Source organism: Castor canadensis, chromosome 7, assembly GCF_047511655.1.
Source record: "Castor canadensis chromosome 7, mCasCan1.hap1v2, whole genome shotgun sequence".
Classification (NCBI taxonomy): Eukaryota; Metazoa; Chordata; class Mammalia; order Rodentia; family Castoridae; genus Castor; species Castor canadensis.
This window is the reverse complement of record NC_133392.1, coordinates 153,579,592-153,603,884: the sequence shown is the minus strand read 5'-3', so window position 1 is coordinate 153,603,884 and position 24,293 is coordinate 153,579,592. Positions and strand designations below refer to the sequence as shown.

Sequence of the window (24,293 nt, the reverse complement as noted above, 5' to 3'; positions counted from 1 at the left end):
GGATGAATAGAAATTCAGCCAGGTCATCTAGGCAAGATCCAAGATAACAGATCCAAAAATCTCATAGAATCCCAATAAGACCCAAATTATAATGGAAGGTAAGACAGAGTACTTATGTGACCGAAGCTTGGTTATTGATTTAGAACCATCTCTAATAATGAAAAAATTTTATGTAAGTCCCAGAGAATCCATAAGAAGAAAATTCAGCATGTTCACAAATTAGAAATTAAAATGTATTAGAAGAGCTGGGCATGGTAACCCATGCCTATAATTCTAGCACTCCAGAGGCAGAGGCAGGAGGAATACAAATTCAGGGTCAGCTTTGGCTACATAGACAATTCCAGACCAGCCTGGGCTACAGAGTGAAACCCTGTCTTAAAAAGGAAGAAAATAAGGGTCAAAGGCTCAGTGATAAAGTGGTTGCCTAACATGCTGGAGATACTGAGTTAAATTACAGCACCACCAAAACAAAAACAACAGATAAAAAAATTCCAAACTCTTTCAAGGGCTTGAGGCAAGGCTCTAGTGGTAGAGCATTTGTGTAGCAATTGTGTGACCCTGAGTTCAAACCCCAGTCCCTACAAAAAGAAAAAAGTGTACTGAAAGGCAAGTCTTATCACTAAAGAAAACTAATAAACAATAAAAGCAAAGAAGAGAGGACCAAAGAAATAAAAGATCTAGCAAAAAACCAAAGGAAAAATTGGCAAGAAAAATTTCCACCTTTTAATAATAATCTCAAATATAAATGGATTAAATTAACTTAAACCCAGTTAAGGTTTAAGGTGACTGGATTGATTTTTTTTTAAAGGACTGGCTCACTTGCTATTTAGAAAAACTCACTTCCCCTGTAAGGATATGCTCAGACAAAAGAAAGGGATGGAAATAGATCTTTCACACAATGGAAACCAAATTAGAGCAGGGTAGCTAACCTCACATCAGATGAAATAGACATAGATTTAAAAATAAAAAGAAAGATTAAGAAAGTCAGTACATAATGATAAAGGGGTCAATGCAGAAATAAGATATAAACAATTGAAATATCTGTGCACCTTTTACTGTAGCATCCCAACATAGAAAGCAGACTAAATCTAAAAGTAGAGATAGACTACTGCACGATAGTAGTAGTAGACTTCAACACCCTACTCTAAAACAGCCAGTTCACCCTGAGAGAAAATCAATATAGATCAAACTGAAGCTACACTCTAGAACATTCCCCCCACAGCTGCAGAATACACATTCTTCTGAACGGCACATGGAGCATTCTCCATGACAAATTATATGTTAGATCACAGAAGAAATCAAATTTAATAATTAAATGGGGTTGCCACAGGGCTCAAGTGTTAGAGCACCTGGCTAGCCAACATGAGGCCCTTAGTTCAAACCCCAGTATCACAAAAGTGCATATATATACATGGATAAAAAGCTCATTTCAAGTATCTTTTCTGATCACAATGGCATACATACTGGAGAAGTCAATAGCAGGTATTCTACAATGTCAACATTCAGGAGGGGGATGCAGGTGGATCTTAGGTTCAAGGCCAGCTTTATCTATAATCGAATTCCTGGTCAACCTGATATTCTGTCCCCTTCTCTTCCTCTCCATCAAAAAAGAAGGCACTAGTTACATGAACTTTAGAGAGCTGAAGGTGTGACTCAAACAGCAGAACACTGCCTAGTGAGTGTGAGGGCCTGAGTTCAAAACCTTATCCTTAAGAAAGAGAAATGATGGGGAGAGAGAGACCAAAAAAAGAAAGAAAAAGAAGGAAAGGGAGAGGGAGAGGAAGGAAGGAAAGAAAGAAGGAAGGGAGAAAACTACCAGCCAATATACCTGATAAACATAGGTAAAAAATCATCTAATAGCAAAGAGAATCCAGCACACATCAAGGAGATTATTTTCTATGATCTAGTGGAATCCATTCCACAGATGTAAGGTTAGTTCAACTTCTACAAATCAGGAAATGTTAACACTCCACATTAAAAGAGTAAGGGGCAAAATCTACACCGTTGCCTGAATAGATTCTGAGGCATGTAACGTGTAACATTTATTCAGGGTTATTTATTTATTCATTCATTTATTTATATTTGGTTTTTTGCTTATTTTTTTTATGGTGGTATTGGGGATAGTACCCAGGGCCTCAACCTTGCTAGGCATGGACTCTACCAGTTGAGTTACACTCCTTGTCCTTTTGCTTTTAAAGTTTTTTTTTTAAAATGAGTTTCCTTACTTTCCTAGGGACATTTTTATGAATTTAATACAATTTGAGAAAATATATTAATGATATATTATTGTAAAAATACGTTAAAAATGCTTACATATTCAATTTTTTTAATGGAAGCAGCTGCTGATCCAAGGAAAGACTGGTGGCAGGGAGAGCCCTCTGGTGGGTCAAGGGTAGCCAAGCCCTGATCAGAACAGGACATGACCTAAGTCCACTGTTCCTATGAGCTGATATCTTCAAAGAGTTCCTTGGGACCTTGATAGGGCACTTTCTTGTCCCAGAAATCATCAGCCTTGGTGGCCTCCAAGAACCACAGTTGTCTGAGAAGATCACTGACCAAGCCAGAGGCCAACTTGAGTCTGAGGGCATCCAGCACCTGTAATAGAGGCATTCTCAGAGGTTTGCAGGATGGTAGGGTAGGGCCAGGATGTCCAGGAAGCAGCAAGTTGTACACCACGACCATTTGTTGGAGCTTATCTAAGTGTGGCTTGAGGACACAGTGGTCCCTGTCCTCCCTATACTGGGCCTGCCAGCACAGGACTCACAGACACAGGGCCTCCTTGTCCTGGTCCTGCTGGCCACCGCCTACAGCTGCTCCATGCAGCTGATATGTACAGTGCCATGGAGCGCCTTGAGCACTGTGTGCATGCCTGGGTGGTCATGCTGGGATGAATGCGCCAGTCAGTCCAGACTGAAGCCATGTGTATTCCGCATGTGCATGTAGGTGACCTGCAGCAGAGGGGAGGCAGTACTGAGGTGTCTGGAGATGTAGAGGAACTTGGCACAAATCTGGGCCACCAGATTCTTTAGCTTGTTAGGGTTCTTCACAAAATCAGGCAGCATCAGCAGTCCACACCACAGGCCATGCTGTGGTGGGCATTGCTGTGGTATCTGATGTTGGGAGGGTGACATTCGTCTGGAAGGTGACCTGCTGGATAAGGGAGCAGGGCTGTCTGAGGGCAGGTTAGGCTGGGTCTCTGTACACCACAATCAATCCCACCCCATACTCCATCCATTAAGGACCATTTTTTCCACCTCTTCCGGTCCCCTGCAGCTGCCTTGACTGTCCCTAGCCTCAGATAATGACCCTAGGCCCCACAAGTTCCTGCCCATTGAGTGCAGGCCTGAGCTAACCTCCTCAGTCACAGACAGGCAATTACCAGGAGGTTCAACCATGGTCCATTCCCATGTTTGTTCATTTACTTATTCAGCTATTATTTACTTTATGTTCCTTAAAAGTTTGCAATTCAGGTAGGTCTTCAGGAATCATTTCATAATGAGTCTGTTGGTCTTTTCTTATAAGAATGGATTAGCTGCCATTAAGGCCAGGGCTAAAACTTTTGGGCAAAAGCCACCCATCAGTTCTTCATTTAGCTCAGTTTGCTTTCAGGATACTTTTTCCTACTAGATTTTTCAAAAGATTGAATATGATAAGCTTATGGCCATTTGATTCATAAAATCTTATTTAACTTTTTGATAACAATTTGCAGAGTGAGTCTCTCATGTTGCTGGATCCTTACAGAAGGATGGAACTAGTACTAGGAAAACACATGTCTCAGTCATTTTTATTACTGTTGGCCAAGCCTTTCTGCAGGGGAAAGCCTCCTCCATCCTGGAAGACACAAATCACACCAAGAGTGGATGAAATCCTTCTAGGGAAAAAATTAGTGAAATCAACTGCATATGGTGGAACTGTCCAGCAGGGGGCAGAAATGCACAGCTTGGAAGATTCTTTCTGGACTCCTGAGTCTGACAAGCCAGACAGGAGTTCCAAACAGTGTTGCTGTTTTAGAACCATGAATCCAGAACAGTATTGTGTGCCAGCTAATACAGACTATCTGAAAATTTGCATTTTTGAGGATATGAACAGCTTACAAGGTTTCGTCATGCAGTAAACAAGTAGTTCCTGTCATATGCCAGGTTTCATGCTTAGAAGGTGACAGACACAGTTCGTCTCCTTTAGGGGGGAATCTCTGTCTAACAGGAGAGATTTTCAAGTAAATAAATCGCACATTACATACCCTCCAGATACCATCTCCCTAGAATTTCATCAGATAGGTAAACTTGCGACTCTATTTGTAACTACAAAACTTGAAAAGGACCAAGCTTCCCTCCAGTGGCTGAATGCATAAGTAAACTTTAGTCCATCCAGAGAGTGGAATATTACCAGGCCTTGAAAAGACATGGGAATTCTCAAGTGCATGTGACTAAGAGAAAAAGACAATTTGAAAATGCTGCTTAAGGTGCAACATTCTACAAACAGTAAAAATATGGAGACAGTAAAAGGCCATTGGTTGCCAGTAATGGAAGGAGGGGTGAATAGTTAGAGCACAAAAGTTTTTTAGGGCAATGACACTACTCTATAGGACCCTATAATGGTGGGAACAAGTCAGTCTTCACTTGTCAAACCCATAGAATACACAGCACCAAGAGTGAGGCCTGGTGTAAAGTGTGGAGTTTGGTGGCAATGCTGTGCCACTTTGGTTCATGTGGCACTCTGGTGCAGGTGTCCGTCCTGGGGAAGGTTGGGCTGTGTGGGGCAGGGAACTCACGGGAATGCTGTAGGTTCTTCTTAGTGTCATTTTGATCCTACGACAGCTCTGAAAATCACATCCATGTCAAGAAGAAGTGCAGCATTTGGTTTGAACTTGAACACTATACTATTCTCAACATTTCTTATAAGGAAAACAGTTATGTTCATTGATTTTAAAATCTGCTTTTCAATTTTTATTTGTTTTCATACAGCAACTCAGGAACATTATTTTCACATTATATAGCAGTCTTTGAGTACCAAGCTTCCTTTAAAAAATAAAAGCTTACTTATATAAATTACAACACGAAAACCCATACACAAACAGAATTTACCTAATGCAAGATTTTTTGGAGGCAGTACTGGGGTTTGAACTCAGCACCTCATACTTCCTAGGCAGGTACTCTATCACCTGAGCCACACCCCCAGCCTTAATAGCAGATATTAACAACTACCCTATAGAGTCATACTGGTAACAATAAACTATTCCATGTGATCTGAACTATGGTGAGCGGGTCCAGTCACTTGGAAAATTCTCTGAAGCTCACTAGAGATGCATCGGTGGCGTGCCCCCCAACTCCTCCCCCACATCTGTTTTCAAGATTCATTGGGTTGCTGGTAAAAGGGACATCTCATGGTATACCTGTGGCCCTGCTCTCCTCCCATTTATTAGGAACAGTGGATGAATGGAAGGATGGGTAATTAGTGGATGTCTCCTAGGAAGATAAAGAAGGAAGAACTATGCTGGTGCAGTGGCCCAGGTGGTAGAACCCCCTACCTAGCAAGTGTGAGGCCTTGAGTTGAAAGCACAATACAGCAATGAAAAGGAAGAATGAATTTAAGAAAGGAAAACAACCAGCATTTATTGAACTCTTACTGTATACATCATCTCATTGCTCTTATAAGTGTCCATGAGCTGAGTGTGTATTATCACCCTCATGGACAGGCATCCTTGGCTCTTGCCTCAGGGCCCTTGCCACACCACCAGCACCTAAACTAAATCCTGAGCAGGGAGTAGTCACTCAGCTGTTCATTTTTTAGGACCAATCACCACAGATAAGATCACTCGTTTACTCACAGAGGGCCTATTATTCATCTTGTGATGTCATGTGGAATTCGCCAAAGGTCATATTAGTCTCTCTTGGTGGAAGGGCTGTATTCCTGAGGCCTCTCATTGATGTGACCTGGCCATGGAAAAGGATGAAGCATTTTAATATGGGATACTAATATCCATAATGTGTTATGTGCCTATATGATTTAAATTTCACTAAAGAGGATGTGGTTGTCTTTCCTGACCACAACTACTTTTAACCCATCAGGATGGCAGGCAGTGGTTGGTGAGGCCCAGAATTCTGGTTAATACACAATATGGCACCGATTATCCACCTAACACTTTCCAGGCCTTGTGTGTGCATCTGGTGGAAGTTGTCAACATGGATCCACTTATGTCATAACTTATCAAAATGGAGGCTGGAAGTTATGAAGGTGGAGCCCTATGCCTATAGCCCACAGATGCAAGGGATTCTTTAAAAAATCACAGGATTCCAGGTGAGCTCCTTGCACAAGTTGTTTACCTAGCAATAGCTATCTTCCCCATGATTGATACCAACTCCTGTCACAAGCCTCTGTGACCTATGGTCTTTCTTTCAAAATAGTGTATGAGGGCTTTTTTTCTTAAATACATCCCACTTCCCCTTGGATGAACCTGTGATGTGACATAGCAAACATATTCCAGAGTACTTTCCTGCAACTCCCAGCTCAACCTGACCTTGGGAAGTCAGTCTCTGATGCACATGGTTGGTGGGCCACTTGTGTAGGAACTCAAAGAACAGCCAAAGAAGAAAACAAGGAGAAACAGAGTGTGGACGGGATGATCAAAATGGCCCCCTTTCATTGGATGCTGTGAAGACCTGGGGCCACACCTTATTGAGCAGACATGGGTTTTTGTGGTTTACACGGGACACCAGGCGAAATGATCATGGAGGACACCAGATGGTTTACACTGAGGTTCTCTTTATTTCTTTACAACCGTCCACAACAGGGGTAATGCCTTGGGATAACTCGCAAGCAAGATTCTACCTCTAGAAACTCAATTCCTAATTCTGAATCTATGTAAGACACTTGTCTATGGGTGTGTCATAACTCCCCAGGTCAACATTGCCCCCTTTAAGAAGCCCCTGGGTTCCCTTTAGGAAGCACCTACACCTGAGGTTTTGGTTCTCAAGTGTCCAGAAGAATGTTTTCAATGCCTCCAGTAACTAGATAGATCTACACTCATCACACTGATTAGGTTTCTGTTCATAAGGTGCCTGGTTGCCACAGAGAGGACATGGAATTAATTACTGAATTAGATTGTCCTGGTGTGTTTTAATAGCTTCAAAATCATGGTCATCTCATCCATATGCTGGCCCAGTCTTCTCTGGTGGTCCCTTGGGCACCATAGACCTCCACAGGTGTGGAATATACAGCAGCTTCTCCAAGACAGCCACAGACATGGGGTGTCATAAGTAGTTGAAGGTGCAGAGCTGGGAACAGCAGATTAGGGCAGGCAGGAGGGAAAAGGCTGGGGTCCCAGACCCCACAGTCCTCCCAGCCCAGGATCTTCAAGGTGTCTGCAACTCTCTCTAGCAGAACTCAGAGAGGTATAGGGTTGAAATATGTCATAGTGATTCCACACAGGTGCAGGTGTGTTAGCTGGTGGATGCTTTGACACTGGGATAGATGCTTCAAGTCTGTTTCTGTAAGCTGGCTGCCCATTACTGAGAGTATCGCCAACGGAGTCTTCAGGTACCTAAAGAGAGACCAAGTAATCAGTTGTTGGAATTTGTAGACAGTAGGAGGTGGGGGACAGGGAATGACTTTAAGGTGGAGACCCTCCCTAGATCTGATCCCACAGCTGGCTTCTGGGCATGGAATTCCTTCCTAGGCCAAAGAGTCCACTTAGCCCTCTGCCTTCACGTGGTGCTTACATGACACTGACACCTGGCTTCACAACTGAGCAGGTGAGCAAGACAGACACTAATCTTTCTCTTTTTCCATCTCTGTGACAACCTCAGTGCTGGCACACAGTAGGTGCCCATGAATTGTGATAAGGCAAGGCCTTCTTGGGTCTGCAGGTAAAGCTGTCCATCCTCCTCACCTGAACACCTGGTCCAGGTGTCCTTCAAGGAAGGAGACAGAGTTCAGGGAAAGTGCCTGCAGGTGGGCCAGGTTGACAAATTGAGAGGTGAATTAGATGACCAGCTGTTCCTGCTCCTCTGGGCAGATGGTGGCAGGCATCCATCTGTGATACCTGTAGATATGTGAGAGAAGTAGTTTGGGGAGATTTTTCATCTGGTCTAGACAAGGAGCAAAAGCATCCAGCATGGACAGCTGCCAGGGTGTACACTTGCACTTTTCAAAAATCCAGCACTTGGAATTTCAACCTCCTACGGGTGAAAAAGGAGCCTCAGAATTCAGGCAAGGACCCAACTTTCTAGCTGTTTTGGGGGATTTTTTCTTTTTCTTTTTAAAATACAAGTCACGCTATTGTTGCCCAGGTTCACTTCAAACATACAATATTCCTGCCTCAGTCTCCATAGTGCCAAGGAAAGCTTGTGTTTGCCAGGACACTGGGCCTTCCCTGTGCTTTTACACCTCTTCCTTCACAGCAGCTGATCCCTTCTTTCTGTCTCACTTTTCTCCACCCCAACTCCTTCACACAACCTGATCCCCTTTTCTGTTCCCTATGGAAGGAGGCAGGTACAGCCTCCTCAGCCATCCTTGACTCCATCTTAAGGATTTTGTACACTCCTGAAGTCCTGTCCCATATGGGCCCAGCAATGCCCCTGTGTTCTCTATTCCTCCTGGTTGGTGCTATCAGAAGCCTCTGGTCTATACTCAGTGCTCAACTCTCCCTGTTCACATCTGTATCTCCCTGGATTCCCAGGGCCTCTCCTTTCAGACTTCCTGGGTGTACTCACCTGGGGTGAACATGCTGGCAACAGCACGTTGAGCCCATGCAGTATGACCTGTGAGGTCTAAAGGTCTTGTGTCTTTGTCAGGGCCTCAGGGAGAGGCAGGGGAAGGGCCAGGCCTGCACCACGGCTTTCATGATTTCAGTGTGTATCCTGGTGAAGGCCTCCATGAAGAGAGGAGGGAAGAGCTCCATGGCCAGTGCCTCATTTCTCAGCAGGCTCTGCCCTGCCAGCTGCAGGAAGATGGGTGGGGTCTGGATGCTGATCCTGATGGATTTTCAGGCAAGAAGCCTGGGTAGCCTTTCAACCCACCCCATAGAACCCTTCAATGCTCTTATCTAAGCCTCCCAATAGCTGGGATTAAAGGGGTAGACAAATGTTTCAGCCTATCTGTTTTCCAAACCTGCACGTGAAGTCATACCGCACCTGTTCCCCATTATGTGTTGGAGGTGCTAATCTGTTTCTCCCACTTGGATTGAGGATTTGGAGCTAAGGACTTTGGCTTGTCTACACAAGGTAACAAGGCTCCTGCCCATTGTTCTTGGATTTGCCTTCCTCACATACACCTCCATCTGTCTCGCTGTTTTCAGGGTCTATTTTACATCAGTGCCATCCCCACTCAGCCCTGTCAGAGCCCACCTACCACAGCTGTTCTTTCTGGACCGTGATGAGAAAATGGAGGTGGCCCACTTTTCCAGGTCCATGTGGGACCTTGTGCCCAACCGCTTCACCGTGAGTGTGCACTCTCTGCCCCTGGTGCTCCTCCACTGCATGGTGGCCACAAAGAGGCCCAAGTCTCAATGCTTTGGGCTTTACTGTGCTGAAGGACAGTGGTGGGATGAGCAGAGAAGACTGAAAACTCTAGGGAGGAGGGTGGAGAGTCACAGAGGGACAATCATTCTTCCTGTCCTTTTCTCCTAGTCTCCTGCTGGATGGGTTGGGGATCTAGGGAGCTCTGTAGTCTGGGCAGGTGACTAGGGCTCACCATTCATCAGGTCCTGGTGATGTGTTAGTACCTGGCTCACAAGGTTTGGGTATCACGTGAATAATGCCAGGACTGCTCACATGCAAAGCCTGGCACTGCCAACTAAAGTCCCTTCTATCTTGACCATAGCCACAAATCTTACAGTGTCACTTAAGACCCTATTATGTCCTTTTCCTTCTGCAGGTGGGCCAGGATTTTGTTTTGTTTTGGTGGTACTGGGGCTTGAACTCAGGGTCTAATGCTTGCTGGGTGGGTGCTCTACCATTTGAGCCATTCTGCCAGCCCCACCTCACTATATTTTGAATGGAAACCAAATGCATGAGTTGTAGATGGTGGTGGATACATGACATGTTTATTTCAAAGACTACAGGAAAGGAATTTCAATTCTCCTTTCAATCTCTGCCTCCTATGTCACTATTAGCCATTTTGTTCTCCAATCCTGTCAAAAAACTTTAAAAGCTATTGTGAAAGTCATGTAACAGTAATATACAACATTTGGACATTAAAGAAGAAAACAGACACTCTGAGATGTATATCCCCATATGTACATGATCACATCCGGGAACCTCACACTCTGGGGTGGCTATGGAAAAGAAACAAATCAATCACAACTCTGCTTTAAAATTGTTGTATAGAACATGATTCAGCTTTGAGTTAAAGGGAATATCAAACTTAAAATCATAAAGCCACAAAGTTTATGATCTACCCAACAAACTAAAGTGTGAAGAGATAAATTTCCAATCAGATGTTCTATGTTTAGGTGTTTGATTAAGAATTCACAAGGGGTTAGGAATTCAGCTCAGTGGTTAATTGAATGCCTAGCAGCATAAGGTCCTGAATTCTGCCCATAGCACTGAAGAAAAGGAAAAAAGAAAACAACAAGAAATGGTGAGGGACTGGGAATTCAGGTCCATGGTGGAACACTCGCCTAGAATGCACAAGATTGCAGTGTCTGTCTCCAGCAGATAAAAAAATTAAATGCCATGAAGTGAAGCAGAAATCAAAGTGATTAGGATAAAAGCCAACACTACATTTTGAGGCAAAATCACGGCCTTCCATCTGTTCATCTGGGCAACATGAAAAGGAAAGTTTCCCGTGACATCCTGACTGTCTGTCACTATTTGAGACTGGCTGAGGGTAGGTAGGATGGGTGTCCTTACTGACGTTGGTGACTCACAGATGTGGGTGAGGTTGGTAGGAGCTCAGGCCTCTCAGCAGGCCAGGAAGTGACCCCTGCTCAGGGTTCTGGATGTTTTCCTAAATAAGTTTTATTGATTTTCTACTCATATCTCACCTTTTCAACTATTAGAGTCCAATCAGAATGCACTATTTGAATAAATTCCTGAAACAAAACACAGTTAACCCTGGTTGGTTTTTAGCAGAAAGACAACAGAAAACCCAGTTGTTGGCAGGTTCTGGTGGGAGGGGGTGTGAACAGGCAGAGCATACAGGATTTTGAGCACAAGAAACTTCTGTGTGATCCTGCAATGCGGGTTCATTCATTACATGTTTTTCAAAACTTGTTGACTGGACAACAGCAAGAATGAGCCTAGAGGTCAACTGTAGATTTGCAAATGTGTGTTCTTGGGGGTCTATGAACAGTGATGTCTGTTTCCCTCTGGAAAGGGACGCTGCTCCTGGGGAAGTGGTGCCCGTGTGGAGCAGGGGATGTGGGAACTGGGGAGCTTCTGATCAATTTTTCTGTGATTCTAAACACAGAAGTAACCAAGGCAACATTAAAAAATAAATGTGGCCAGTGGCTGACACCTGTAATCCTAGCTACTCAGGAGACAGAGGTGAGGAGGACTGTGGTTTGAAGCCATTCCCAGTGAGTAGCTCTAGACACCCTATCTCAAAAATGGCCAATGCAAAAAAGGGCTGATGGAGTTGCTCACGTTGTAGAATGCCTGTCTGGCAAACATGAGCCCTGAGTTCAAACCCCAGTGCTGCCAAAAACATTAAGTGTGCCAATTCAAGCTCTATCATTTTATTCTTCTAAACATTTATTAAATAAGTAATATTATCATTCATTGACACATCTATTTTTCAATGTCTCATTTAATTTTACTAATTTAAGAAAGGCTTTCACAATATCCTGATATCAAACATACAATCTTAATACCGCATCTTTCTGAATATGGGATTACAGGCATGTACACCACAAACAGCTTAATTTTTCAACTATTACTCAGTTACTTTTTTTTTCAGTGCTGGGGATGAAAGCCTGGGCCTCACAGTTGCTAAGCAAGTACTCTACCACTGAACTACACCCCAGGGCAAGTTTCTTCTCTTGGAACCAGAAAATCAAGTTAAACACTATTTTTTAATACTATTGCATTCTGTGAAAGATCTAAATTATCTCTATAATTTTCAAAGTGGTTTATATCTTTATTATTCCTTAAAATCACAACATAGTAAACTTTATTTCCATTTCCTGCACGGTGAGCAGGGACTGTTTCTTCCCTTTTTTCCCCCATTTCTCACTATTTCATCTTGCTATACTAAAATAAATACTTGCTAAAATTTCAAAAAACAAATCACATTATTAATGGTTAATAGTGTATCATCACAGGAGTTTTGTAATGACTGCAGGAAACTGGTGTTGGAAGACACTCAGTGGTGCATCTGTCCTGAATGTCCAGCAGAGGGTGCAGGAAGCCTATTGCTTGGATCTTTTCAGATCACTTAAGGTGAATCCAGGTGTGTTTTTTTGGTTTTGGGGACTGAACTCAGGACTCCTCATTTGCTATGCAGATGTTCTACCACATTAGCCACACATCACTGAATCCAGCTTTGTGTTCCCACCTCCCACCGCTGCTACCTGCTGAATCTCTGCTATTTGGTGAATCCTGATTAAATGGAGGCCCCATGTAGAGGGTGACTCCCATTTTGTGCCAGACTCCCTGTTCTCCTCCTTGTTAACAGGAATGGAGGTTGAATAGGAGAATTGGTAGCCTTGGTTCCTGCTAGGCGAGATAAAGAGGGCAAAGGAGGAGTTCCCCTTACATGAAGCCTCCCCCTGCTTCAGATGGGCCAGGGCCTTCTTATACCACATGAGCCATGCCCCCAGCCCTGTGGGGTTTTACAATTTTCATTTCTTGATAGACTTTTACTAATTTTTGTAAAGTAAACCATTATTACAAGGGAGGAATATTTGTCACCATACTGGAAGCCTTCTCTCCTGGAGCCAAGGAAATGGTTTGGAGACCCAAGAATATGACCTCTGAAATATGGCTTAATCCAATTCTCTTTTTTTCCATTTCGTCTTTCCCTTTCCTTATCCTCCATGAATGGGTCTATGGTTCACCATAGCCAGAATTGTGGATCCCAAATGGACTCTGTCCTTTAGAGTGGGTTTGAAGTGCTCACTTCAGCTGACAGCCTGTGTGCATTAACCACTGACCAGCCACACACGGATGTCACAGATGCCCAGAGAGAAGGCAGAATGGAAGACAGTGGTCAGAGTGGCTCCAGTTGTTGATGACAAGAGTTCTTGGGCTTCAGCCTCATTGCTGAGACTGCTCAGTGCCCGTGGTTCCCTAAAGTCACAGGACTTTCCTCCCTTCACACTGGACACCAGGATAACAGACCAGGCAGACAAACAGTGTTTGCATGGAGGTTCAGACTATTCTGATATTGGTGATTATGAAGGGGCAACAGCCTCATGCACCTCTCCAGCCTGAAGCCACATTTGCCATTTATGATTCATATCTCTGACTGCATAAGACACATGTCAGAAGGATCCATTGCTCCCTGTTGCAACCTATTCCCTCTAATCTGAAACCCCCTCCATCACCTTCATTTTTCCCAAACCTATTGAACAGTGGGCTGAAACCCTTTACTCGTTGTTATCATTATCAGATCCCTAGGCCTTGGCTTTCACTTAATAGTAGCCAAGAAAAGGATTTGGATATTTGTAATCAACTAGGCGTGCATCCAACAGTAGCTTAGACAGTGCTCCATGTTATAGACCCATCGGTTGCCACATTGAGGGCAGTGCTCAGTACCGAACAGCACCATCATGGGCTTCCTTATGGTCCTCAGTGTATCCATGAGCTCAGCACAATGTTGGGTAAGTCTCCCTGTGACCACAGAACCCAGCCCATCATAGCTCTCCAGAGGGGCAGGGTACAGCTCCTGCCTCAACTGCCTCAGCCTGGCAGTGTGGTGCAGCAGGTCCTTCAGGACACTCATGGAAATGTGGTTCTCATAGAAGCTGAAAATGGTGAGCTGGGAGCAGTGGCTCAGAGCAGGCAGGAGTACAGTGAACTGGGAGTCCCTGATCCCACAGTCCTCCAAGTCCAGGGTCTTCAGAGTGTCTGTGACTCTCTCTAGTAGAACTTGGAGGGGCTCAGGACCCACATAGCTCAGCGTGACTCCTCTCAGACTCAGGTGTTTGAGCTGGTGGATGCTAGGGCATTGGGACAGATGTTTCAAGTCTGATTCTACAAGCTGGCAGTGAGTTATTGACAGCAACTCCAAGGGGAGCTTCAGGCACCTGAGGACAGACCAAGCAGTTATTTCTGGCTAATAGATTATAGAATTGAGGAGAGTCAGGAAGGACCTAGGTTGGAGAGGTGGACCTTTTCCATCCACATCCAAGGTGAACCTGTACATGGTTGATACCAAGGATGATGCATGTTATTAGTGTGGTCACAGGGTGGGTGCCAGAGGCTCACTCCTGTAATCGTAGCTACTCATTAGGCAGAGATCAGGAGGATTGTGTTTCAAAATCAGCATTGGGCAAATAGTTCCTAAGAACCTATTCTGAAAAATCCCATGAAAAAAAAGGGCTGGTAGAGTGGCTCAAGTTGTAACAGCAAGTGCCAAGCAAGCATGAAGGCCTGAGTTCAAACCTCAATGCCTAGTGTGTTCTCTAGTCACCACATCTGGGGTGGGGCATTTTACACTGTGTTACTGGCTCAATGCCCCTCTACACAGCACCCTCTCCTCAGTGTCGCACACAATGCCCATTTCTGGCCAATGGAGGCCTGCAGGAAGGACAAACCAAGACAAGCTCTGGAAACCTCACTCCTGCCTGTATCCCCAGCACAGCATCTGTCACTGTCCCCTTGTTTCTCTCCTGCTCCTCACCCTCAGCCCCAGTGCCACACACTTCCCACCACTCCCCCCTTGCCTGAGCGCAACACCACCATTCAGAGAAAGGGACTTAGAGACAGGCTCTTTCATGCTCACACAGGTGGGGAGCTCAGAGCTCCCGTGGTGACCTGTGCAGGTGTGAGGTGCTTCTCTCCTTCAGTGTCCCCCCTCCTTCCTACTTCCACACGTGAGCTTAGAACACCTCCCAGAGAAGAATTCATAGTCTATCCCCTATGCTTGACCCCTACAGCTGGCTTCCTAGCATGGTAACCCTTTCTAGGTCATCCACCTTAAAGTGTACACATTGACACTGATGGTTTATGAGTGTCCACACTACAGAATAGACTAGAAAAACTCAACACTTAACACATTTAATGCATACATCAACTGACATCTCCAATGGATGGCAAACAGCTTGTGTTTCCCATGTCTAATATAACAAGGAAAGGCTTGACTCCGTGCTGCCTAGACCATCCAGTTCATCCTCACCTGAGAACCTGGTGCATGTGCCCACGGAGGAAATAAGCGCCATTCATATAGAGCTGTTGGAGGCGGTTGAATTTGCCAAACTCACAAGAGAAGGTGGTGACAAGCTGCTCATTCTGTTCTGGAGAAATGCATGACAACACACAGGTATGAGAGATGCAGAGTTTGTGTAGGTTTCTCATCTGGCCCAGGTAAGAAGCAAAAATGCCCAGGGTGCACAGGTTCCATGGACAGTGCACTTCCAACTCCTCCATCCAGTCCAGCTCCAACAGGCACAGAACCCTATGGATGGGCCATGCCCTGGAGCCGCAGGTACACAATCCACAAATCTGCATTTTCTTACAGCAGAGCTATATCAAACTTTTCCTCTGCAGGACCCACTCAAACAGGTATATTTGGAGTTCATCCAGGTCACTGAGCTCCAGGTTAAGGTCAACTATCAGCCTCAAGGGCTGCTTCACCCCTGTACTCAGAGGGATCGCCTCTGCTTGGTTCCTGCTCTTGGCCTGTGGTGTGCAGTGCCCAGCCATGTTTCCTGACCAAATCTTCCAGAAGTTCTGGTGCACAGTCCGGAGGTCCAGCACCTGCAGTTTCCACCTCCTGAGGAGAAACGGGGAGAGTCTGAGAATCTTGTCAGTGTTCCCATCATTCACCTGTGCTTCTATTCCCCAGCCTCCATCTTGGACATCACTGTGCCCTTTTCAATTTCATCTCCATCTTAGTTTTCTTTCTTTCCTTCTGTTTTTATTCCAGTCTTTCTCCCTCTTTTTTCTTGACGTGCTGAGTCACAGTCCCAGGTCCACTTGCTTACTAGACAAAAGCTCCTTGGCTGGGCTTCATGAGCAGAACTCTCACTTCCTTTTCTCCACCCTCTTCCAATTGAATCAATAATGGTTCCCACTTCTAACACCTGACACAGGTTCAGCTCCTTCTGCCATTCTCACATCCATCCTAATTAGTCCTCTACTCCCAGAAGGCGTTTTCCAGGTGGAGCTCAGAGATAGCTCCCGCCTTTCTAATTTCTTCCTTCCTGATCAGATGTCACTTTCCCTTCTCTCTATGTTCTCAACTCAGTTTTCTATAGACCACAGCACCGTCCACTTGATATTCCCTGAGTCACACTCACCTGGGGTGAACCTGCTGGCCAAGCAGCATGTCAATCCCATCCAGGGCAACCTGTAAGGCCTCCATGTCCCAAGGTTTCATCAGGGCCCCCAGGGCGAGGCAGGGGAAGGGCCAGACCTGCACCATGGCCTTTATGATATTACTGCATCTCCTGGCTAAGTCCTCCAGGAACAGAGGAGGGAAGAGCTCGATGGGCAGTGCCTCCAGAGCAGAGATGTCCAGGGCCTCGTTCCTCAGAAGGCTCTGCCCTGCCAGCTGCAGGAGGGTGGGTGGGGCCTTGATGCTCATTCTGAAGAATCTGTAATGAGAGGCTCCTGCCAAGCATCCAGGAAGACACCTGTCAGGCCAAAGCCAAGAAAACCCCTATTCACCATTCAAGGACCCAACTCAGGAACCAAGTCATTGCTCTGCAATAGTAGAAGAGAACTGAGTTTACTCCATTACCCCTTAGCACCTGAGGGCCACAAATTCACAGCTCTGTGACATCAGGCAGCAGGATGAGCATCTCACCAGTACCAACATGGGCACAAGTTCACAATTGCTTTTGCATTTCCTACCAATGCTCCTGGTAGTTCAGGTCCTCTTGGAAGGGACATCAAGGAGCTGGACAGCTCACTCCAGCCTTTTTGTCATAAGGTTTCTGGTCATCACTCAAGATCCCAAAACAAAAGCAAGGGAAGTCCCATGTGCCCGCCCTCCCTACATTCTTTATTCATTCTATGTCTTCCTGCTTGAAGCAGTAAGGAGACTAGAAAATGATACAATTAGTTTCCAATCCTTGAATAAGTGATTGTGGAAGCCATGGAGCAGCAGAAGACAGCATGTGGGAAATGCTGACTCTGAGATGGAAACCCTAGGTCTAAGGCAAACTCTGAGAGGGACATTTTCACCTACCAGCCCTGCTCTTAGGAGCACTGAGCCCTGGGAGAGGAGATTGAGAAGCCTGGGTTAGGAGAGGGCTCCACCTTTAAAGTCTGCAGAGGCTGGGGTGGAGCTCAGTGCCAGAGGGTTGCCAGACTTACATGAGATGCTGGGTTGGTTTGATCCCCATTTACACTAAATAAATAAATAATAAATAAATAAATAAAATGAACCAAATACATAAGACCCTGGTACAAAATATTGTACAAAGTGCTTTTAAACTTCCTTCTTGTCTTTCCATTTTCTTTCATTCTTTTTCTTGTTTTGACAGTGTCTCTCCCTGTAGCTACAATTGGCCTCCAACAATTGATCCTTCTGCCTCAGCCTCCCAAAGGTTGGGATTACAGTTGAGACACCATGCTCAGTCCCAGCTTTGTTTTAAAATTTTCATTGCAAGGGTGGTGTAGATGCTGGGGGCACCCACGCCTGCAATCAGACCATTGGGGAGGTAAGGCAGAAAGATTATAAGAATTTCATTAAGTTTGGGCTGAGTAGTGAAAACAAGTCTCCAAAATAATAAGTGAATGAATGAATAAATAAATAAATAAGGAGAATTTAATGTGTAAAATCACAAGAGCACTTAGATACTATAATTTAAGGTACTACAGTAATATTTAAATTGTTAAGTAATAAAAGTCCAGTCAAATTGATGGTGCTGTTTTAGAAAATAAAATAAATCCTCTTGTGTCAGAAGTCTACAAATGAAAGCCAAGCATGGGACTGTAATCCTAGCCATAAGGAGACAGAAACAGGAAAGAATCGTGATTTCAATGTCAGCTGGAGTTATGTAGCCAGACATTCTCTCCAAAACCCAAAACAACAACACAAAATTAAGAATGGCACGAGCCCAGGAACTCTCAAGATATTTGGGGACCGTGTGCTTGGGGCTCATGGCTGCAATCCTAGCTACTACAGAGGCAGAGATCAGGAGCATTATGGTTCAAAGTCAGCTCATATAAATAGTTTGAGAGACCCTATCTCAAACACACCCTACATAGATCCTTTTTTGTTTCCAGAGCATGATGACTGGACATTCACGCTTTTGCATGTCATGCGCGTCCATCAAACTTGGTTACAATGTTGGTATGTTACCACTCTGACACACACACAAAATATACAACACAAAAAACAGCTGGAGGAGTGCCCCAAGCAGTAAGCTGCCTGCCAAGCAAGTGTGAAGCCCTGAGTTCAAATCCCATTACTGCCAAAAAGGAAAAAAAATCTGAAACCTGTTTAACTGAAGAGGTAGAACTCATAATATTCTCAGTGGCACCATGGTCCAAAGCAGCAACAGAGCCTGACTGAGGGAGGGTGTGGGGTGTCCTTATGGCAGTAAGTCACTTACCAGTGTGCAAGAGGTGCTCCAGGGCTCTCTGAATCCCAGCAGGGCCAGGCAGTGACTCCAGGCTACAGGACTCTGTTTCTCTTCCTTTGGTTCCTCTGAAGTTTTATTGACCTTTCTACAAGTACCTTTTTCAACAGCCTCCTGTTCAATCAGGAAGCAGCTTCTGACTAGATTCCTGAAGTTCCACCCAGTTAATTCTGACTGTTCAACTCTTTCCAGATTAATTGAGTGAGTCATGTTCCTCTCTGAAAGGAAAAGACTCAGGAATGGTGCAAAGTTTAAGGATTTTCTGCTTTGTGACCATCATAATCCTGAGTTTGAGACAGGAAAGCATTCAGTCTGTTCCTGATGTTAAAAAAGCAAACTCTAAAAATCTTTTTTTGAGATGTTTGGCCATGTCAACATTATGAATAGGTTCCACAGTTAAAACAGCTTGGCAGGGTACAGTGTGCACACTAATTGGAAGGTTGAGGGGTGAGGGTGAATTGAGCCAACAGCTTGGAGGCCAGCCTGGGCATCGCCCTGAGACCCTTCTCAAATAAATAAATGAAGAAAAAGTAAATGAAAAGAAAGAAGGAAGGAAAAAAAGAAGATAGAAAAAATATAAAAATAAGTAAATGCAGAAATACAGAAATAAATACACAAATAAAGGTATCCAGCAATAGAGAACACAACATTACTTGAATCAACAGAAAATACATTTGAGCAATTCATTTAAAATATTCAGAGATGATCTCTATGTACCAGAACACTGGTCTTCCCCACAGGCTCTTATCTTGGGCCATAGAGCACAAGGACACTGCAGGTCCCTGTCCCATTTCAAAACACCACTGCAGGTGAAAACACACCCCAACAATAAGAGGGAAGGCCATTGTGTAGAACTCTTGCTGCAGTAGATAATGGGAAGGGTGGGGGCATAAGTCTCTCTGCTCACTCTCTCCACAGCCCGAAAAGATGCAATGCTCATTTTACTACATTCAGTTCTTGTTGCATGAGCTGTATAATATGACCAAAGGCAGATGCAGAGTTTAACTTGTATCTGTTTATCCTGACTCTGGATTTAAAGATAATTCACATTGAAAAGGATTTCTGAAATGTCAGTCTGTGGTTTGTACTTTCTTGATTGCTTCTTTGCTTCTTTAGACAAGGTCTCCTATGTAGTTCATGATTTCCATGAGCTCTGTCCTCCTCTCTTGCCTCCTGAGTGCTGGGATTGCACCCCTGGTCCACCAAGCCAGTGTGAACTGGTGTGTTTACAATTATTGACAATTAAATGAGTATTTAAATAATTAAAGTTGACTCTTTTCACCAAGGTGGTGCCAAAAGGGAAAAAGGAAGCTCCTACCCCTCCCAAAGCCAAAGCAAAGGCTGTGAAGGCCTAGAAGTCTGTGCTGAAAAACATCCACCAAACCAAAATAAGAAGATATGAATGTCACACACCTTCATGTGGCCCAACACGTGTGACTCTGAAGGTAGCACAAATATCCTAGGAAAAGTGTTCCTAGGACACAAAAGCTTGAACACCATGCCATAATTAAGGTCCCCTTGACTACTGAGTCAGTCATTACACCTGTAATCCCAACACTCAGAAGCTAGGGGCAAGAGGATTGGGAGTTAAAGTTCACCCTGTTATTCATGGGAGAGCCTGCTTCACAAAAAGAGGGAGGGCTGGGGAGAGGGAGATGAGAGAGAAAAGCAAAACAAGAAAAACTACCATATCTTTGAGAAAAACAAATCTATAAGGATGAGAACACGGCTCAAGTACATGGTAGGGCACCTGCATAACAGACACAACAGATAGGAATTTTCCAGGAGTTCAGTTCCACCTATTTTCCCTCCTTTTGTGGTTCTTTCCACTTGACACCAGGGCAATTGTCACCTGTCATGGAACTATAGATTTAGCATATATTGTTAATGAACTTTTCATTTGTCTGCAGGTCACCAGGCAACTTAAGAAGTCCTAAGAGGATCAAGCAGATTTGTCTAACCCATCAGAACAGGAATTTCTGGTCTTCAGGTGTCCTGTCCTCAAGATAAATTAGGTTACAGTTGGATAGAAATTCAGCTAGGTCAATTGGCAGTATTAGGTGACAGGTTCTCAAAGATCAAAGAATCCCAATTAGATGTAAATTGTAAGGGAAAGATGAGACCCAGAGCACTTAAGGGATCAAAGTTTAGTGATCTGCTTAGAACAGACTTTGATAATGATAAAATTTTATATAAATCCTAGAGGAGCCATAAGAAGAAAATTCAGGATGTTCATAAGTTAGAAATTAAAACATCCTCAAAGAGGTGTGCATGATCCATGCCTACAATCACAGCACTCCAGAGGCAGAGGCAGGCGGATTGCAAATTCAGGGTCAGCCTGGGCTACATAGTGAAACCCTGTCTCAAAAAAGGAACACAATAAGGGCCTAGGGCTCAGTGATAAGTTGCTTGCCTAACATGCTGGAAACACTGTGTTAAATTACAGCACCAACAAAACAAAATCAACAAACAAACAAAAAGTTCCAAACTCACTCAAGATGTGGGGTCAAGTCTCAAGTACTGGAATAGTTGTCTAGCAAACACAAAGCCCTGGATTCAAAACACAGTACCAAGAAAAAAGAAAAAAATCCTGAAAAAAAGTCTTTTCACAAGAGAAAACCAACAAACAATAAAAGCAGAGAAGAAAGAAAGGAACAAAAGTTCCACAAGAAAATCAAAGGCAAAATTGGCAAGAAAAATCTCTACCTTTCAATAATGACCTTAAATTTAAATGAATATAATTACCCAGTGAAAGGCTTACAATGACTGGACTGATTTTTTTTTTTTAAGGAAAAAAAAGACTTAATCACCTGCTATTTAGAAAATACTCACTTCCCCTGTAAGGACATGCTCAGGCAAAGGGAAGGGATGGAAATAGATCTTCCACGCAATGTAAAATAAATTAGAGCAGGATGGCTAACCTCACATCAGATGAAATTGTCTTTAGAAAGGTTAAGAAGGTCATTATATAATGACAAAGATGTTAATCCAGAATGAAGATATAACAATTGGGAATATCTGTGCACCAGTTACAGGAGCACCACAATGTAGAAGGCAGATCTTACTAAATCTAAAAGCAGAGATAGACTACAGCACAATAATAGTAGTAGTCTTCAATACCCCCACTTTACCAATGGACAGATCACCCTGAGGGAAAATCAACAATCATCAGACTGAAACTACACTCTAGAATGAATGGACATTGATAGAACATTCCCCCCACAGCTGCAGAATTCACATTCTTTTGAACAGCACATGGAACATTCTCCAAGACAGATCATATGTTAGATCCCAAAACAAATCTTAACAAATTAACAATACTAAAATCATTTCAAGTAACTTTTCTGACCACAGTGGAGTAACATGAGATGTCCATAGCAGGACTCCATAATATCAGCATTTTAGAGTGGGAAACAGGAGCATCCCAAGTTCAAGTACAGCCATGTGTCATTGAGTTCCTATTCAATGTGATCCCCTAACCCCTGTCTCCATGCCCTGCAAAGTAGAAGTTAGTAGTAATGGGAAATTTAGAGGACTAAAGGCCTGGCTCAAGCAGTAGAGCTCCTGCCTCATAAATGTGAGGGCCTGAACTCAAACCCATATACTTAAAAACTTTAAAAAGTGGAGAGGAGAGGAGAGGAGAGGAAAAAATATGGGAAGGAGGGAACCTGTAAGCCAATATCCCTGATGAACATAGATGCAAATCATCAAGGCAATACTATCAAGAAGAATACAGCACACATCAAGGAGATCATTCTCTGTGATCTAGTGGATCCATCCCAGGGATGCAAGGATAGTTCAACATTTGCAAGTCAAGAAATGTAACACTCTACATCAGAAGAATACAAAAACTATACCATTCCCAGTATAGATGCAAAAAAAAAAAAGTGACATTTAACATTCACCCAGTATTTATTGATTGATTTATTTTTAAGATTTATTGATTTATTACTTTTTAGGACAGTACTGGAGACTAACTCAGAGCCTCAAGCTTGCTAGGCAAGGATTCCAGCAATTGAGTTATACCCTCAGTCCATTAGCTTTTTAAGTATTTTTTAGATAGGGTCCCTTGATTTTGCAAGGGCATTTTTTGGAGGTAATGGGGTTTGAACCTAGGGCCTACATCTTCAGTCTCTTCACCAGGCCCTCACTACTTTTTTTTTTGAAATAGCGTCTTGCAAACTATTTGCCTTTCCTGGCTTTGAACCACGATGCTCCTGATTTCTGCCTCCTGAATAGTTAGGATTACAGGTGTGACCCACCAGTGCCCAGTTTTGTGGGTGCATTTTTATAAATTTAATACAATTTGACAAAACATATTAATCATAAATCATTATGATTAACATCTTTTATTTTTTCAGAATTTAATGTGTTTATTTTTGCAGTTTGTTTTTATGAACAGATTTGTGAAAAAGGACTCCTATAAAGAGTATCAAAGGGAAACAGATCTCCACGATCTGAAGCAATGGTGTTAATGTACCTGGAAAGGATGGGGAGTTGCTAAGTCTACTAAAGGAAAAAAATAAAATTGATTACAGATAGCACAAGTGCTCATTGCAAGACTTGTGAGTTGGCCCTGGTTAATCCCAGTTTTGTTTCCAAAATGTCTAGAAGGATGGTAATTCTCAATTCTCCAGCCTAAGTCACCCGTGCCTTCGATCTTCCTACAGAAAACCAGCCCTGATGAAGCAAGCACTAGCTCTGCTGTTTGAGGAGGGACTGACATAAGGCCACCAGCAGCATAGCAGGAATCCCAGCTCTGGACAGTGGGAATCCTGGGAGACTGAACAGGTCATGGACTATCCTTTCCTCTATTTTATTTGAGGAGATTGGAAGGAAGCAGGGGTTGGAATTCAGCTGTTGGCTCAGGGTGCTTTGCAGTTAGTCATCTGAATTCATGAACACTTCAGCACCTCTGAATCTTCTTCTTAGAGAACACAGAAGATTACAGAACCCTGTTTCATCTTAAGGTACACTAGGACAAGAAAAAATTTACCCGAGGGTAATACAGTCATTGCATTAAAGGTGAGTCTACACCAAACAATGCTCAGCAGACAGGTCTGAGGTCTTATCACTATGATCAGATCTAAGCCATCAGACACACTGAGACAGGTAGGTGCTGAATTGGTCAGTAGCCACTGCCTGCATCCGCTCATTGTGGCCACCATACAAGGGAGGAAGAAAGGGAGTCTTGTCATCTACCTGCACAGTTGTGTGTTGAGGATGAGCCCAGAATTGTGAAAAGGAGACTTGGTTTTTAGAGAAGTAGCCATGCAGGACAGATAGCTTGTGTTAAAAGTAACCCTACTCTTGAAACCTAGTTTTTACCAATGACTTGAACTAAACAAACAATTCAAACCACCAAGTCAAACACAGTCAATAATAAGTTAAAACTACATGGGCAGAAAAATCCAAGGTAGGAGTAGAAAACCACTCAGTGTATTTTGTGTAGAATGGGGAAAGTGGAAGAACGTTGTCATTATGGCTTTAGAATGAGGGCACTTCAGAAGGTCCACACTGCCCCCCATCAAAGCTGGGTTGGCAGTGATGGCACCAGCACACATCTAAGGCTCCTACCCATCCTGACACATTCCCCTGT

The 24,293-nt window shown here is 43.7% G+C and overlaps 1 protein-coding gene, 1 non-coding gene and 1 pseudogene across 2 annotated transcripts; 1 reads left to right on the top strand and 2 right to left on the bottom strand.

Moving 5' to 3' along the window:
- Nucleotides 1–6,745: 6,745 nt before the first annotated feature.
- LOC141424894 (PRAME family member 6-like) lies at nucleotides 6,746–9,478 on the bottom strand (annotated as a pseudogene).
- Nucleotides 9,479–11,730: 2,252 nt separating this feature from the next.
- LOC141424709 (PRAME family member 12-like) lies at nucleotides 11,731–16,507 on the bottom strand. Its single transcript, XM_074077981.1, has 3 exons — nucleotides 16,403–16,507; nucleotides 15,280–15,876; nucleotides 11,731–14,188 (listed from the first exon to the last, which is right to left on the bottom strand). Exons 2-3 carry the CDS (start codon nucleotides 15,609–15,611, stop codon nucleotides 13,615–13,617), a joined length of 906 nt encoding a protein of 301 aa, XP_073934082.1. The 5' UTR covers nucleotides 15,612–15,876; nucleotides 16,403–16,507; the 3' UTR covers nucleotides 11,731–13,614.
- A 1,813-nt stretch (nucleotides 16,508–18,320) lies between these two features.
- On the top strand, nucleotides 18,321–18,424 carry LOC141425394 (small nucleolar RNA U13). The gene has a single exon (XR_012450443.1). It is a non-coding gene; the product is annotated as a small nucleolar RNA U13 (small nucleolar RNA).
- Nucleotides 18,425–24,293: the final 5,869 nt, after the last annotated feature.

Coding starts and splice junctions, on each gene's coding strand:
- LOC141424709 (XM_074077981.1), bottom strand. CDS start 15,611: ATGCAGATTTGTGGATTGTGTACCTGCGGCTCCAGGGCATGGCCCATC. Junction 14,189..15,279: donor CACATGCACCAGGTTCTCAG/GTGAGGATGAAC, acceptor GTCTGTCCTCAG/GTGCCTGAAGCTCCCCTTGG.